The sequence below is a fragment of the Dreissena polymorpha genome, chromosome 6, assembly GCF_020536995.1.
Source record: "Dreissena polymorpha isolate Duluth1 chromosome 6, UMN_Dpol_1.0, whole genome shotgun sequence".
Taxonomy (NCBI): domain Eukaryota; kingdom Metazoa; phylum Mollusca; class Bivalvia; order Myida; family Dreissenidae; genus Dreissena; species Dreissena polymorpha.
Genome location: NC_068360.1, coordinates 66171110 through 66184164, shown reverse-complemented (window position 1 = coordinate 66184164; position 13055 = coordinate 66171110). Strand labels below are relative to the sequence as shown.

Below are 13055 nucleotides of genomic sequence, written 5' to 3'. Positions count from 1 at the left end.
ATATAGATAATATTTGAACATTTGCGATGTAAATTGACCTTTACAATATACATGTTTGTACCAGCTGATTCTTTTGCTATATTTCTCTCCGTAAAGAGTGATACAGATTTACTTTCTGTGCCTAAGTAGTTTAAGATAAACGTATTTATTTCAAAGATGTTGCTCTTGACAAATTGAATTTTAAATCAAAATTATAATTTGCATAAAATGATTGTGGATTCGTTTTGAGCTTTGCTTCGAGATTCATGTTTATTACTTTACTATGACTATTTTCTTTAGACATCTCCACATTCCATGTCCACATCTACTCAATCAACTACTGTTACGGTATTATTTAGTGATAATGTATACTCAGTCTATTTTGCTTGCATTGTTTATAAATGTACATTTTGTTGTGTACCTAAACGTTTTTTTATTTAATTATATATTTCATATACAAGTTTATCGGTCAGTTGACGGGCTTTTGATAACATGCATCATGATTTTAAATATATAATATTGATTTTACGGAAACTTTTAATTATGTCTGTATTTAATGTACGGCAAATTTCTTACTTTATATTACTTCATGTATTCTATTTAACTAGTTTTTGATCCCACGTCTAAACGAGCGCTATTTTGCATGCATAATTTCATTTCTTAAATTGCTTTATGCCAGAAACGTTACATTGCTTGATAACCAGTGTACCATTTCACCGCAATATAAATGTGTATGAATGCATGGTAAAACCATACATATGGGTCGCGCTCTGGAAAAAAAAGGGGTCGAATGCGTTTGCGTAAAGTGTCGTCCCAGATTGCCTGTACAGTCGCACAGGCTAATCTGGGACGACACTTTCCTATATCATGGTATTTTTCGTTTCAAGAAGGTCTCTTCTTAGCAAAAATCAAATTTTATGCGTAAAGTTTCGTCCCTGATTAGCCTGTGCGGACTGCACACGCAAATCTGGGACGACACTTTACGCACAGGCATTAAACCCCCTTTTCACAGAGCGAGGCTCAAATGTGCATTAATGCATGGTAAAACAATACATATTGAAAATGTTTGCCTTTATCAAAACACTGCTTTTCGTAACTACATCATTTACATATTTACTTTCATTATTAAACGAAACTTGTGTTATTTTGTAAATGTGTATTACTTTTAGGACATTCCTTAACAAGAATAATACAGACACAAATATAATATTGTAAAACAATTGCTTCGGAAACAGCTTTGTTTCTTGATGATTTTGAATTCGTAGTCATTAACTTAGTTGTTTTTACACGGATTTCAACTAATGTTTTATTTTCCAATTCATTACTTAGTTTATGCAGCATATGTATATGTAAAATTAAATACCTTCCTTTGTGTGAACTAATGTTGTTTACGATTAAAATGTATTTATCTACAACAGAATGGTTCAACCATCATTCACAACGTAAGCCACTGTCATCATTGTAAGGAAACATATTTTATAAATAAAACGAAGTTCACGCAAAGCTATGATGTCGAAATAAGCGCACACTTGTACAATAATTGCTGCCCTATATCATAATCTGAAAAATATCGAAACTCGTTTGATGTAGCATACTGATTTCGTAAACCTACAATAAGGTCTGAATAAATCAATTGTTAAAGTAAGTTTATCCCATGTAAATAATTGTGTTTCCAAATTAACATAAACGGTAGGAATATTACAATTTCACAACTGTGTTAGTTTTTAAGTACCTTATTTTATAACAACAAATTACTACGCATTATGCAAACAATAAAACGTTATATAGGATGCATGTTGCATAATTGCTTTAACAATATTCCTAACATTTCTTTTTAAAATGGGTGAGGTAATGCTGTTCGTAAAGCATTCCAAGGTCACGTAAAATACATGAACACACATTATCACTCATTGTAAAAGTAGAAGGCACAATTTACAAACTCTTATCTCTTAAACAAGATTATACGTAATAGTTTAAGGTTGGCTTTATACACCAACCACACCATATAACACCATACTATTCAAACACAAACATGAACACATGCATATGTTATTATGTGTACTATTTTGAACGCATCGTTTTGTTTTATATTTTATTTATTGTGTACTATTGACGTTTGTTGGATACCATTATTTATGTTTAACAGAATGACACAGTGTTTGATAATTCACAGGTAACTTTTGTATGAAGTAGTAATAGAATTCCTTGTGTGCATACTATTTAGATCTCTTCTTTGATGTAGGCTCTTCAATATGTATCTACATGTACTCAGGGTACTGCTTGTGCGCTGTATTGTTCCGAATTTGTTCGATACTATATGTTTATTTTGTATAGTCTATTTAAGTCCACACATACAGAGTGACTTATAATACCCGTTTTCTGTTTTCCCCGAAATGTAAACAAAGATGATATTTATTTATTAAAATGATATATAATGTGGTTAACTGATATGGGTATTACTGTATAAAAGTCTTGATAACCATCTTTCAACATACCCTGGTGTTGCACTTTTTAAGTTTGATTGACAAAGTGATCTACGTAATGCATTCGCCTTAGCAGTTTAGTTTCCAAACGCTTTGCTCCTTTAACATGGTTTTAACTTATTTTATATCAGACCAATATTTATGTGATGATTTTCTTAGACGTGTTTCCAAATGATATTACATAGTGTATACAAAACAAATACCTATTGATTTGTTTCCTTTCTAAAAGAATTTATATGCTTACACTAAACATGCTTGCTTATTGGTTTTCGACATTAAAAATATGTCCTCATTTCACGTGTGATAAGTTTCATTATGAAAAAGTACTTTTAAATGCATCGAGTTCAAAATATTATGTGATGAGGTGTAAAGCCCATTATTTGATTATACAATTTACCGTTAGGGTCTCTAGCATGTGAATCATCTTCTCTGTGCTTTTCTAATCAAATGCAGCATGTTTAATTATACAAATACATGGTTTATATTCCTTTAATTTATATTAAGATGACCATCATTACAACAAGCGTGTTATCATCAACGAAATACCATTATTTTAATATAGAAACGAGAAGATTCGGTATTAAAAACAATACTCCATTAAAAACACTAATATGCTATCTCTTACAAAAGTTAACAATTTTCATCACGTGTAATTTCAATGTAAGTCTGCACTTATTTCATTGTAAACTTTTTTATGCCCCCAGACTATAATGGGCACATATTGTTTTTGCCCTGTCTGATTGTTGGTTTGTTTGCGTAAAACTTTAACATTGGTCAGAATATTTGCAATATTAAAGATAGCAACTTGATATTTGGCATGCATTAGTATCTCATGGAGCTGCATATTTTGAGTATTGAAAGGTCAAGGTCATCCTTTAAGGTCAACGGTCAAATGTATGGGGGGACATAGTGTTTCACAAACACATCTTGTTTATTATTATTTCTTTCAGATAGTTAATCTTTGTTTTTAAGTACGTTGAACATGTATCTTTTAAGATAATCACATTTAAAATTATGACCTCATCGGATGCCAAGTCGGCTAAATCACAGAGTTACTTAGGCATGTCGGTCATCAGGTGCGGGTATTCCTGCTTTAAATGCTTTCGTAATAAGAATTTCTTTTTCAGCAAAGTAATAGTAACTAAATTGTAATTTATTAAAAATGAATTTAAATTATATTAAATTGCCCCACAGTATTTACGTAAATATCGATAAAACAAACACGCTTTGTAATTTGGCCTTTTACAACCATGTTGTTCCTTAATCCTGGTGTACACAGCTATGACCTTAATGTTGAACATGATGCTATGTCTGTAAATCGTGTAACTACAAACGCGATATAGTTTTACTCGCTTTTGTTTAATTTCAAAGAGCTTTAGAAATTTACGGTTCTGGTTCTCTGGTCTGTATATATTAATTTGGTAGTTAAATTGTTATACAATAGAAACGTAATCCCTTTTATTTATAAGTAATTTCAATTGTGGTGATAGGAGATTAATGTTCATTTAATGTGTTTATTTTATGAATAATTCGCTTCCACGTGTAAGACGTGGAGATCCTTGAACAGATTTCAATCGCCAATCTCTTGAATTTAACGTTCCAAGGCGATGGGCCCAGTTTTTTTGTGTTTTTTTTCTTCTGGTGCAGATGAAGGTTCACTGTGCGTTTATTATGTGGACAGGCCATAGACAAATCGCTGTGTTGAAAACCTGAGAGAAAGAATATTGCTTTTAATATGAATATTAATTACATCTTTAGTTTATTGCGGTCCTAATTAAGTAAACGAATTGTCTTTTATACGAACTGTATTTACATAAAACGTTAACTATTGGCATAATTGTTCATTAAAGGATTAAGAACCTCAATCTCGACCGATGTGTTATTTTGTCTAGGTATATATTCTTAATAAAGTAAATGATCTTATTGGGACCGAAATGTTTGATGCACTCCATTTACTTTCAACTTTGTGAACAAAGTTTTGGTTCTGATGTTTGACCGTATTTATGTTGACCTTTTAAACTGACATAGCAATTATACCAATTGTTTGGTCGGGTAGATCATTTCTAAAAAAAACAAGATGTCTTTTATTATACATTCCCAATAAATTATTAAGCCATAGATTAATCTGTTTACGGGTGTGATTTAACAGTTGCTGAACGTCTTTATGCTAGAACAGCTCATTAATTAAAATTTATAGGGACAGTAAAACTAGCATTCGCGTGTATTGTAATATCTCAGAACTGAATTTTAACTGAATATTATTATCCGATGATTCATGTTTGTTCTTCTGATTTCAGAATCCCGACTTTTGGAACATTTGGAACGACGGTTCAAGTACGTACGCACTATTTTCATTTTAAAAATAAATTCTCGATTCTAGTGTGAATTTTTGTATCGGTGAAAATCATTCTTTTTTAATTCTAATGTGTAAAATATCGGTTATAATGGCTCAAGCGGTTTATTGGATGCATTAAACCGAAAAAATGGAAGCATCATGCTGACAAAATAGAGGTGGAAATAACTTTTATTTTTTAAGGTCTCGACTTGAGATTTTGTGATTAGTGCGATCGTGTTCGGCATTTCTGTTATGAGCTTTAAATGTACAATGTTGTTTTTTTAGAAATCGATTGTTAAATTGTTTCTCTATGGAAAAAGGCGCCAAAACAGTATTACAATTAAAATTTTTAAACTTGTGTAGCGACCAAGTGGGCCCACTGAATCATCTAGTTGCTCACTGAATACGTTTGTGTAATAGGACCGTAGTTCACGTGCTTTATCTTCGATATTCCAGCTCTGAGGAATCCGGTTGTGCTTCATGTCCCACTTCAGATGCTGCTGCATGTGTTGATGTGGCTGCTTCTCTTTTGATTCTGCACAGACATTTATAGTATGTCATACATATTTCTGCGTCTTGAGCAAACTGCACTTGCATTCAGTTTTATTGGATATATAATATACGTTTACAAATTGAAAGATAAAGACAAACTATACGAAATACCGTATCAGTGTTTTTTATGCGTTGGGTGAAAGGAACGGCAATCAGATAGACTGTAGCCTATCTACAGAACAATCGGATACGCTCGGCTATTTTCCCTGTAAACAAGGTTAGAACCGGATCAAACCAGTTCATTGTTAGTGTTCTAGAAGGCAAGCGGCTAAACAAAGGAACAATGGAAAAAATTCGTTTTATTTGAATTTATACGTTTATTTTTGGAACATTATTGATTGGAAAGTGATATTTATTTGTCAATTTGTGCACGGCATGGAATACTATTGAAAACTATACTACAAATTACCAAGTTTTGACAAATTTACAGTTTTCAGTAAGTGCACCGGACGATTTCCTTTGTTTCAAAATGGAGGGAAAACAACAAAGAATGTCTGTAGCGATTTTAGGGCATAGTTTCATCCGTAGAATACATGAGAGCTTTCGGCATCATTCCCTGCCTGCCAACTACGACCTGACGGAATGCGAGGTGATACATATGGGCCTAGGTGGGCTGTGCGTTTGCGGAAATAACCAGAGACACGTAAGCACTGACAAGTTTAAGCGACGATTTGACAATTTCCTTACAATTCACAAGCCACAAGTTGTTGTAATTCAGCTCGGTGAGAACGACATTGATTGTGGGATCGGCACAAACTCCGGGATATTGCCATTAACTGTGGCGAGTACATTAGAGGAGATTGGCATCCTGCTCTTGAAGGACTACAGTGTAAAGAAGGTTGTTATATGTGAATTGTTCACACGTTTGAGGCCTCGGAATGTAAGCGTAGAGGAATACGAGGCAAAACGACGCCACGCAAACTCAATTCTAAAGACATTACTGGAATCTCATCCATCTATTACATTCTGGAGTCACAGACGTCTCTTCGGTGCTCAGACACAGATATTTGCAGCAGACGGGGTCCACCTTACCCAATTTGGTCAATATCGCTTCTACAGGTCGTTGCGGCATGCAGTTATGAGAGCTGTGAAGAATTCTACATAAAGTATTCTAGGGGAGTATAGTTTTAATATATCTGCTTTTCACTACTCCAATATGTAATGAAATCAAAGTCAATGCTGATCGCAAATGTCCAGAATGTTGGTTATTGGTCACTAAAAGCAGTATACGATAATACGATCGAAATAAGCATTTATATTACATAATTGATGAATCAGATAATTCCATTGTAACTAAAAACTGATTTCGAACCAGGTGTACATTTAATACAGTTTTTATTTGATATGTTGCTACATATGTAGCCAGTGTCAGCTAATATAGTATACCCAGTGTTTGTGACTGCTAGCCTTTAAATGCAGTCAGGTGTATTGTTTTCATGTATGTTGTATGGTTGTTTTTATTATGATTATATTTGATATACCTCGCTTTATGCAGCCAGTCGGCTGCATACGGGTCTGATTTGTAATGTGAATGTGATTGGGCTCTCTTTTTTGTTTTAACATACCCCCACTGTCTGCGAGCCATTAGGCTTTATCGCGGTCACATTTTGGTGAATTGTGGTGGGTTTTTAAGGTTTATTACCACTGTCTGCGAGCCATTTGCCTTAAACGCGGTCACATTATTTGTGTGAATTGTGGTTGTTTGTATTTGTCATACCTCCCACTGTCTGCGAGCCTGTGGGCTTTAACGCGGTCACATTTGATCGAGCGTGCCTGTCACGTTTAATTGAATGTGAATTGTGGACGTTTTATTTAACTAATTTGTGTGTAGTATATCCCACTGTCTGCGAGCCAGTAGGCTTTAACGCGGTCACATTTGGTTGAGTGTGCTTGTCGCATTTTATTGAATGTGAATTGTGGATGGATTTATTGAGCTAATTTGTGTAGTATATCCCACTGTCTGCGAGCCTGTAGGCTTTAGCGCGGTCACATTTGGTTAAATGTGCGTGTCACATTTGATTGGATGTGAATTGTGGATGGATTTATTTTAACACATTTAGGTGCACTGTAACTTACTTGTTTATACATCAATTCCATGGTATGATAATATTATGGCTTAACTTTGCTATATAAATTTAAGTCATTGCGAGATAAATCATGTCAAGAGTGTAGTTCAGGGATATTCAGTTATAAAAAGGGCGAACTTGCTAACGTTTGCTTCGAACTCATTTCAGCTCCAACATGCCTCCGAAGAAACGGAAGAACAGCGATGTTCCACCGACAATGACCAAGAAAAGGGCGAAAACAACGGCCTCACATACCGCCACAACCAGTGTAAACACGAATGACCCTGCCATTTTGGCAATAACTGAAAATACCCGAAATAGGGCAGCAAGAAGACCGGTTTTAGACACGCCTGGACTGTCCGGGAACCAATCCCAGGCTGTAAATGAGGGCGATTCTCGTTTAACAAGCCAAATCATCGGCAACCAATCCCAGCCTGGTGTCGATGTACACACACAAATGACAAGACAGATAGTGGACAATATTTCCAGTACACTGGAGAGCTTAGTGGAGCGGAAGATCTCTGAAATTTTGGGGAAAAACATGCCCCAGACATCCACTCCAACGACTGATCAAGAACAGCATCTGAATGATCGTGGGATTCAATCAATCCAACATGAGGGACACTGGAACAATCTTCCAAACTACAACATTGTGCAAACAGAACATAGCACTTTCACAGGTACTGGTATTTCTGGGATCCCATCAATCTTGAATAATTCTATATCCCTTCAAACGTCACCGTCCATACCTCTTTACGCTTCAGTTCCCCTCAAGGTCAAAGAAAAAATTTGGGCTAATGAATTTGTGGATTTTTCCACTGCTTTCAGTAAGTCTGCTGACACTTTTAACATAACAATTTCTAGTGAAGGTATACAGTCCCTGACCCCTATGACCTCACGAAAATTTTTAAACATCGAGCAGTGGACAGATACTTTTGCCGTTTTTTCTTCAGTGTATAGGCAAAAATATCCAGACTCTGCCGAACAACTAGCGCAGTACTGCAACACTGTACGCGCTATTGCCAAAGCCCGTGGAAACTGGCATTTCTACGATTCAAACTTTCGTCAGTTACGTCAAAACCACCCCTTCCCTTGGGACTCCATTCACCACGAGCTTTACATCAAAGCGTTGAATCAGAGGCAGCCCTTTCGGTCAACCGGCCCACAAACGGGCCAATCCAGTAAAACCTGTAACCGGTTTAATAGGGGAGAAACATGCAACGGCTGCAGTTTCTCCCACAGATGCAGAACATGCTCCGGCAATCATCCCCAGTTTAAATGCTGGAATAGAACTTCAGGAGCCGATCAGTCCAGGTTCAAATCAAACCCAGGTCAAGCACATCAAATCAGGTCAAACAACCAAAACAGGTCAGACAACCAGAACAGTTCTAACAACCAAAACAGGTCTAACCAACAAAACAGGTCAAATAATAAGTAACGATCCTTTACCCACTCCTGTCAATTGGCAAATATTACATACCCTTCTAGATGGTTATGATGCTGACGACAAAAAATATCTCGTGGAAGGTTTTAAGTCTGGGTTTAAACTTAATTTCTGTGGCGATAGAACTAGCTCTGATAGCCCAAATCTTAAATCCGCAAAAGAGCATCCTGAGATAATTTCTAGAAAATTAGCCAAGGAAGTGCAAGCAGAACGAATAAATGGCCCGTATGACAAACAACCCTTTGCCGAATTTAAAGTATCGCCAATTGGAGTTGTTCCAAAAAAGGAATCTGGCGATTTTAGAATGATTCACCACCTGTCATACCCTCGTCACTCTGGAACGTCAGTAAATGACCAAATCCCGCCAGATTTCACAGAAGTTTCTTATGAAAATGTAGATGACGCTATAAAAATAATCAAATCCCTTGGTAGAAATTCATACATGGCCAAAACAGACATCTGTTCAGCATTCCGCATTATCCCTGTACATCCATCTGACTACGGTCTTCTAGGCTTTAGATGGGATAACAAATACTACTATGACAAATGCCTCCCAATGGGAGCTTCGTCAAGCTGTAGGATTTTTGAGACTTTTAGCTCTGCATTGAAGTGGATAGCCATTAACAAGTTCGGTATTCGTCACATTGTCAAGATTCTTGATGATTTCCTTTTTCTTACACCAACCTTTCATGAAGCTAAAGAGGCCCTAGACTCTTTCTGCCAAATGTGTGCGTTGATTAAGGTGCCCTTGAATGCAGAGAAAACATTTTCTCCATCACCTGTCATGACTTTCCTAGGCATAACATTAGATTCAATTCAAATGCAGGCCCGTCTACCTAAAGACAAACTTGCAAAAACAGCTAGGCTTCTGTGCGACTTAAGATCAAGAAATACCTGTACACTCCGTGAACTCTTATCCATCATAGGGCTACTAAATTTTGCCTGTTCAGTCGTCACACCTGGGAGGGCTTTCTTACGACGCCTGATAGATTTGTCTATTGGTGTTAAGAAGTTACATTACAGGGTCAAGTTAAGGTCTCCGGCAAAACATGACATGATGGTGTGGTTAAGGTTCCTCACACATTTCAATGGGACCTCTTTTTTCATCAATGAAAAAAGACTCTCCAGCGATAGTCTTGGCTTGTATACAGACGCATCTGGATCAAAAGGTTACGGAGCAATTTACAAGAACAATTGGTTTTATGGGCCTTTTCCAGAAAGCTGGCATAAAGCAAATATTACCTTCCTTGAATTATACCCTATTGTCATTGCGGTATTCACATGGGGGTCCCTTTGGCGGAATCACACAGTGGTTTTCAACACTGATAATGAAGCATTAGTGTCAATCATAAACAAGCAAACCTCGAAAATAAGCTGTATAATGTACCTGCTCAGAAAGCTGGTTTTGCAATGTCTCGACCTAAACATCATCTTCCGAGCCCGTCATGTTAGGGGAAAAGACAACAGTATCGCAGACAGTCTTTCTCGATTTCAGATTCAACGGTTCAAAGCGTTAGCGCCCTTCTGCAACCCACATCCTACAGTCATAGCTCCACATCTCAAGCCAGAGGTATTGTGCAAGGGTTTGAACATTTGCTAAATGCTTCTCTTGCACCTTCAACTATGGAGACATACAAGCGCGGTTGGCGGCTATTTCATGAGTTTTGTCAAGTTTTTTCCATTTCTACTATCTCTTTGCCCCTTTCTGTCACGACTCTAGCCCTGTTTGTGGCTTTCCTTCACCAAAAACCTATGTCCATGAAATCCATTACCACTTACCTTTCAGGCATAAGCTATGCACATAAGCTGCAAAACGTGACAGACCCCACTTGTCATTTCCTTATATCGTCCTTAATTAAAGGTGCGCAACGCTTGTCACCATCTTACGACTTGCGCTTACCTATCACTATTGATCTTTTAGATAAATTAATATTTGCTCTAAAGCATACTTGCGAAACTCACTACCATGAAAAACTATTTGCTGCCATGTTTCTATTTGCATTTCATGCTTTTGCTCGTTGCAGCGAGATTGCAAGCTGCAAGCCATCTACAAAGTCTTTCATTTTACAGTTAGTGGACATTCAGTTTGATTCCATTACAGCACCTTCTTCAGTATCGGTTACTTACCACAGGTTTAAGCATAATAATGGCAAACCACACACAATCAACTTTTCACATGGCCATACAAAACAATCTGCAGTTCATGCCCTGAAGGACTACATATCAGTTCGTGGTCAATATCCGGGGCCTATTTTTACTTTAACTTCTGGTTTACCTGTCCCTAGGAGAATTTTTGATAAACAGCTATCTTCGTGTTTAAGATTTTGTGGCTTGGACAGCAAACGGTACAAATCACACAGCTTTCGTATAGGTAAAGCTACTGACTGTGCTCAAAGAGGGTACTCAGATGCTAAGATAAGACATTTAGGTCGTTGGCATAGTAACGCTTTCCAGAAGTACATCAGAATTACAGATAATTGACCAGTCTTATCCCGCAGACAAAGAGCATTGCATAATATACCTTAATGATAACAGCACTCTCTATCAAGCAACCTGCTTGGGCTGGTTGCTTTGAACAGACGTGCCATCTGACATTAATTAAAACCTTAACAATTGAGATTAGCCTTGTCCTGGTACAAAAATCCCAGATTTACCAGTTACCTGTATATATGTATATATATATCATGTACCATTTTTACTTGTGGCATTTCTATAACTTTGTTGTGTTTTTTCCAATATGAATGTCATTGTATGTGTTAAGTACTGTGAAAGATACTCACTCTTTGTATCGGAAACATTTTCGTTGCCTGCTTGGGCTGTCAACGACAAAAATTTTCCAAATGCTATTTTTCTTCACGCGCTATATGTTTGCCAATACTTCGTAATTACAATCTATTCGATACCTGCCTGGGCTGGCTATCGAAAAACAACTAAGTCGTATATTTTTTTTCACATTCTAGATGTGTTCAACTACATTGTATCGAATTGAGCAAACAATTCATTGTATATACATTTTGTTGATTCCATCATTTTCATTTAATGCGCCACTGTAATGTAGCGTCTTATGTTTGTTTGTTTGCTTGTATCACAGTTTCTACTTTATCAAGCCAATGTGTACTGATAATTACACATATATATGGTTAGTGTAGATTTTGTTAATTTATTGACGTTACTGACATTATTTACTTTGTCTTGCTTTAAATAGTCTTTGATGCATTTCCACGTTACATGTTTTATTCTAGTCAGAATATTTTGTGATTCTGTTGAAAAATGCGTTATTTCTTACATACTTGTTATACTTGAGCCATTCAGTTCCCATTTTGTTCACAAGATGCCAAAGTATGAGTTTATTATTGTATTCCTACATGTAAGTCGTGCCAAACAGGTGGGACCTCTCCATTACCGTTTTAAAATGTGGGGGAAGATAGCAAGCTATCTTTTTGGCCATTTTCTAAAGAAACCTCCACATTTTACCAAATTACATTATTGTTTGATCTCCTTTTGTCATACGTTATTTATATTGGTGTATATATTGTTATATGTTTTGGAACTTTTGTTACATATTAAAAACGGTCAGTCAATGACCATTTAACCACAGCGTATGTTTTGTGTGTTACTTCCACCCAGTTGCATAAAGACAAACTATACGAAATACCGTATCAGTGTTTTTTATGCGTTGGGTGAAAGGAACGGCAATCAGATAGACTGTAGCCTATCTACAGAACAATCGGATACGCTCGGCTATTTTCCCTGTAAACAAGGTTAGAACCGGATCAAACCAGTTCATTGTTAGTGTTCTAGAAGGCAAGCGGCTAAACAAAGGAACAATGGAAAAAATTCGTTTTACCCACCACCTCCCCAATCTCCTCACAAAGCGGCACATGCATGCAGGAAATAAATTGTTTTATTTTAACGAGTATATTTTGCAACAACTTTTTGTATGTTGGGCTTCTAATTGACTGCATTGTCAAAAGAAGCCTTACAGAGCACGCCATTGAGGTCTTTTCTAAAGAAATCCATGTACTTTACATATCTAATGAATGCCATTTTCTAAAGAAACCTCCACATTTTACCAAATTACATTATTGTTTGATCTCCTTTTGTCATACGTTATTTATATTGGTGTATATATTGTTATATGTTTTGGAACTTTTGTTACATATTAAAAACGGTCAGTCAATGACCATTTAACCACA

At 36.3% G+C, this 13055-nt stretch overlaps 2 protein-coding genes across 2 annotated transcripts in view; both read left to right on the top strand.

The window, feature by feature from the left end:
• LOC127835759 (A disintegrin and metalloproteinase with thrombospondin motifs 18-like) overlaps positions 1-5443 on the top strand; it is a 26164-nt gene extending 20721 nt beyond the window's left edge. Inside the window, exons 18-21 of the mRNA XM_052362198.1 lie at positions 280-327; positions 2126-2152; positions 4760-4796; positions 5254-5443. Coding sequence (XP_052218158.1) covers positions 280-327; positions 2126-2152; positions 4760-4796; positions 5254-5330 — 189 coding nt within the window. The 3' untranslated portion in view covers positions 5331-5443. The remainder of the gene's footprint in view (positions 1-279; positions 328-2125; positions 2153-4759; positions 4797-5253) is intronic.
• Positions 5442-13055, top strand: LOC127833808 (uncharacterized). The gene is made up of 3 exons (XM_052359258.1): positions 5442-5785; positions 7584-8095; positions 10355-13055. Exons 2-3 carry the CDS (start codon positions 7591-7593, stop codon positions 11338-11340), a joined length of 1491 nt encoding a protein of 496 aa, XP_052215218.1. The 5' UTR covers positions 5442-5785; positions 7584-7590; the 3' UTR covers positions 11341-13055.

Coding starts and splice junctions, on each gene's coding strand:
- LOC127833808 (XM_052359258.1), top strand. CDS start 7,591: ATGCCTCCGAAGAAACGGAAGAACAGCGATGTTCCACCGACAATGACC. Junction 8,096..10,354: donor AGAACATAGCACTTTCACAG/GTACTGGTATTT, acceptor TCTCGATTTCAG/ATTCAACGGTTCAAAGCGTT.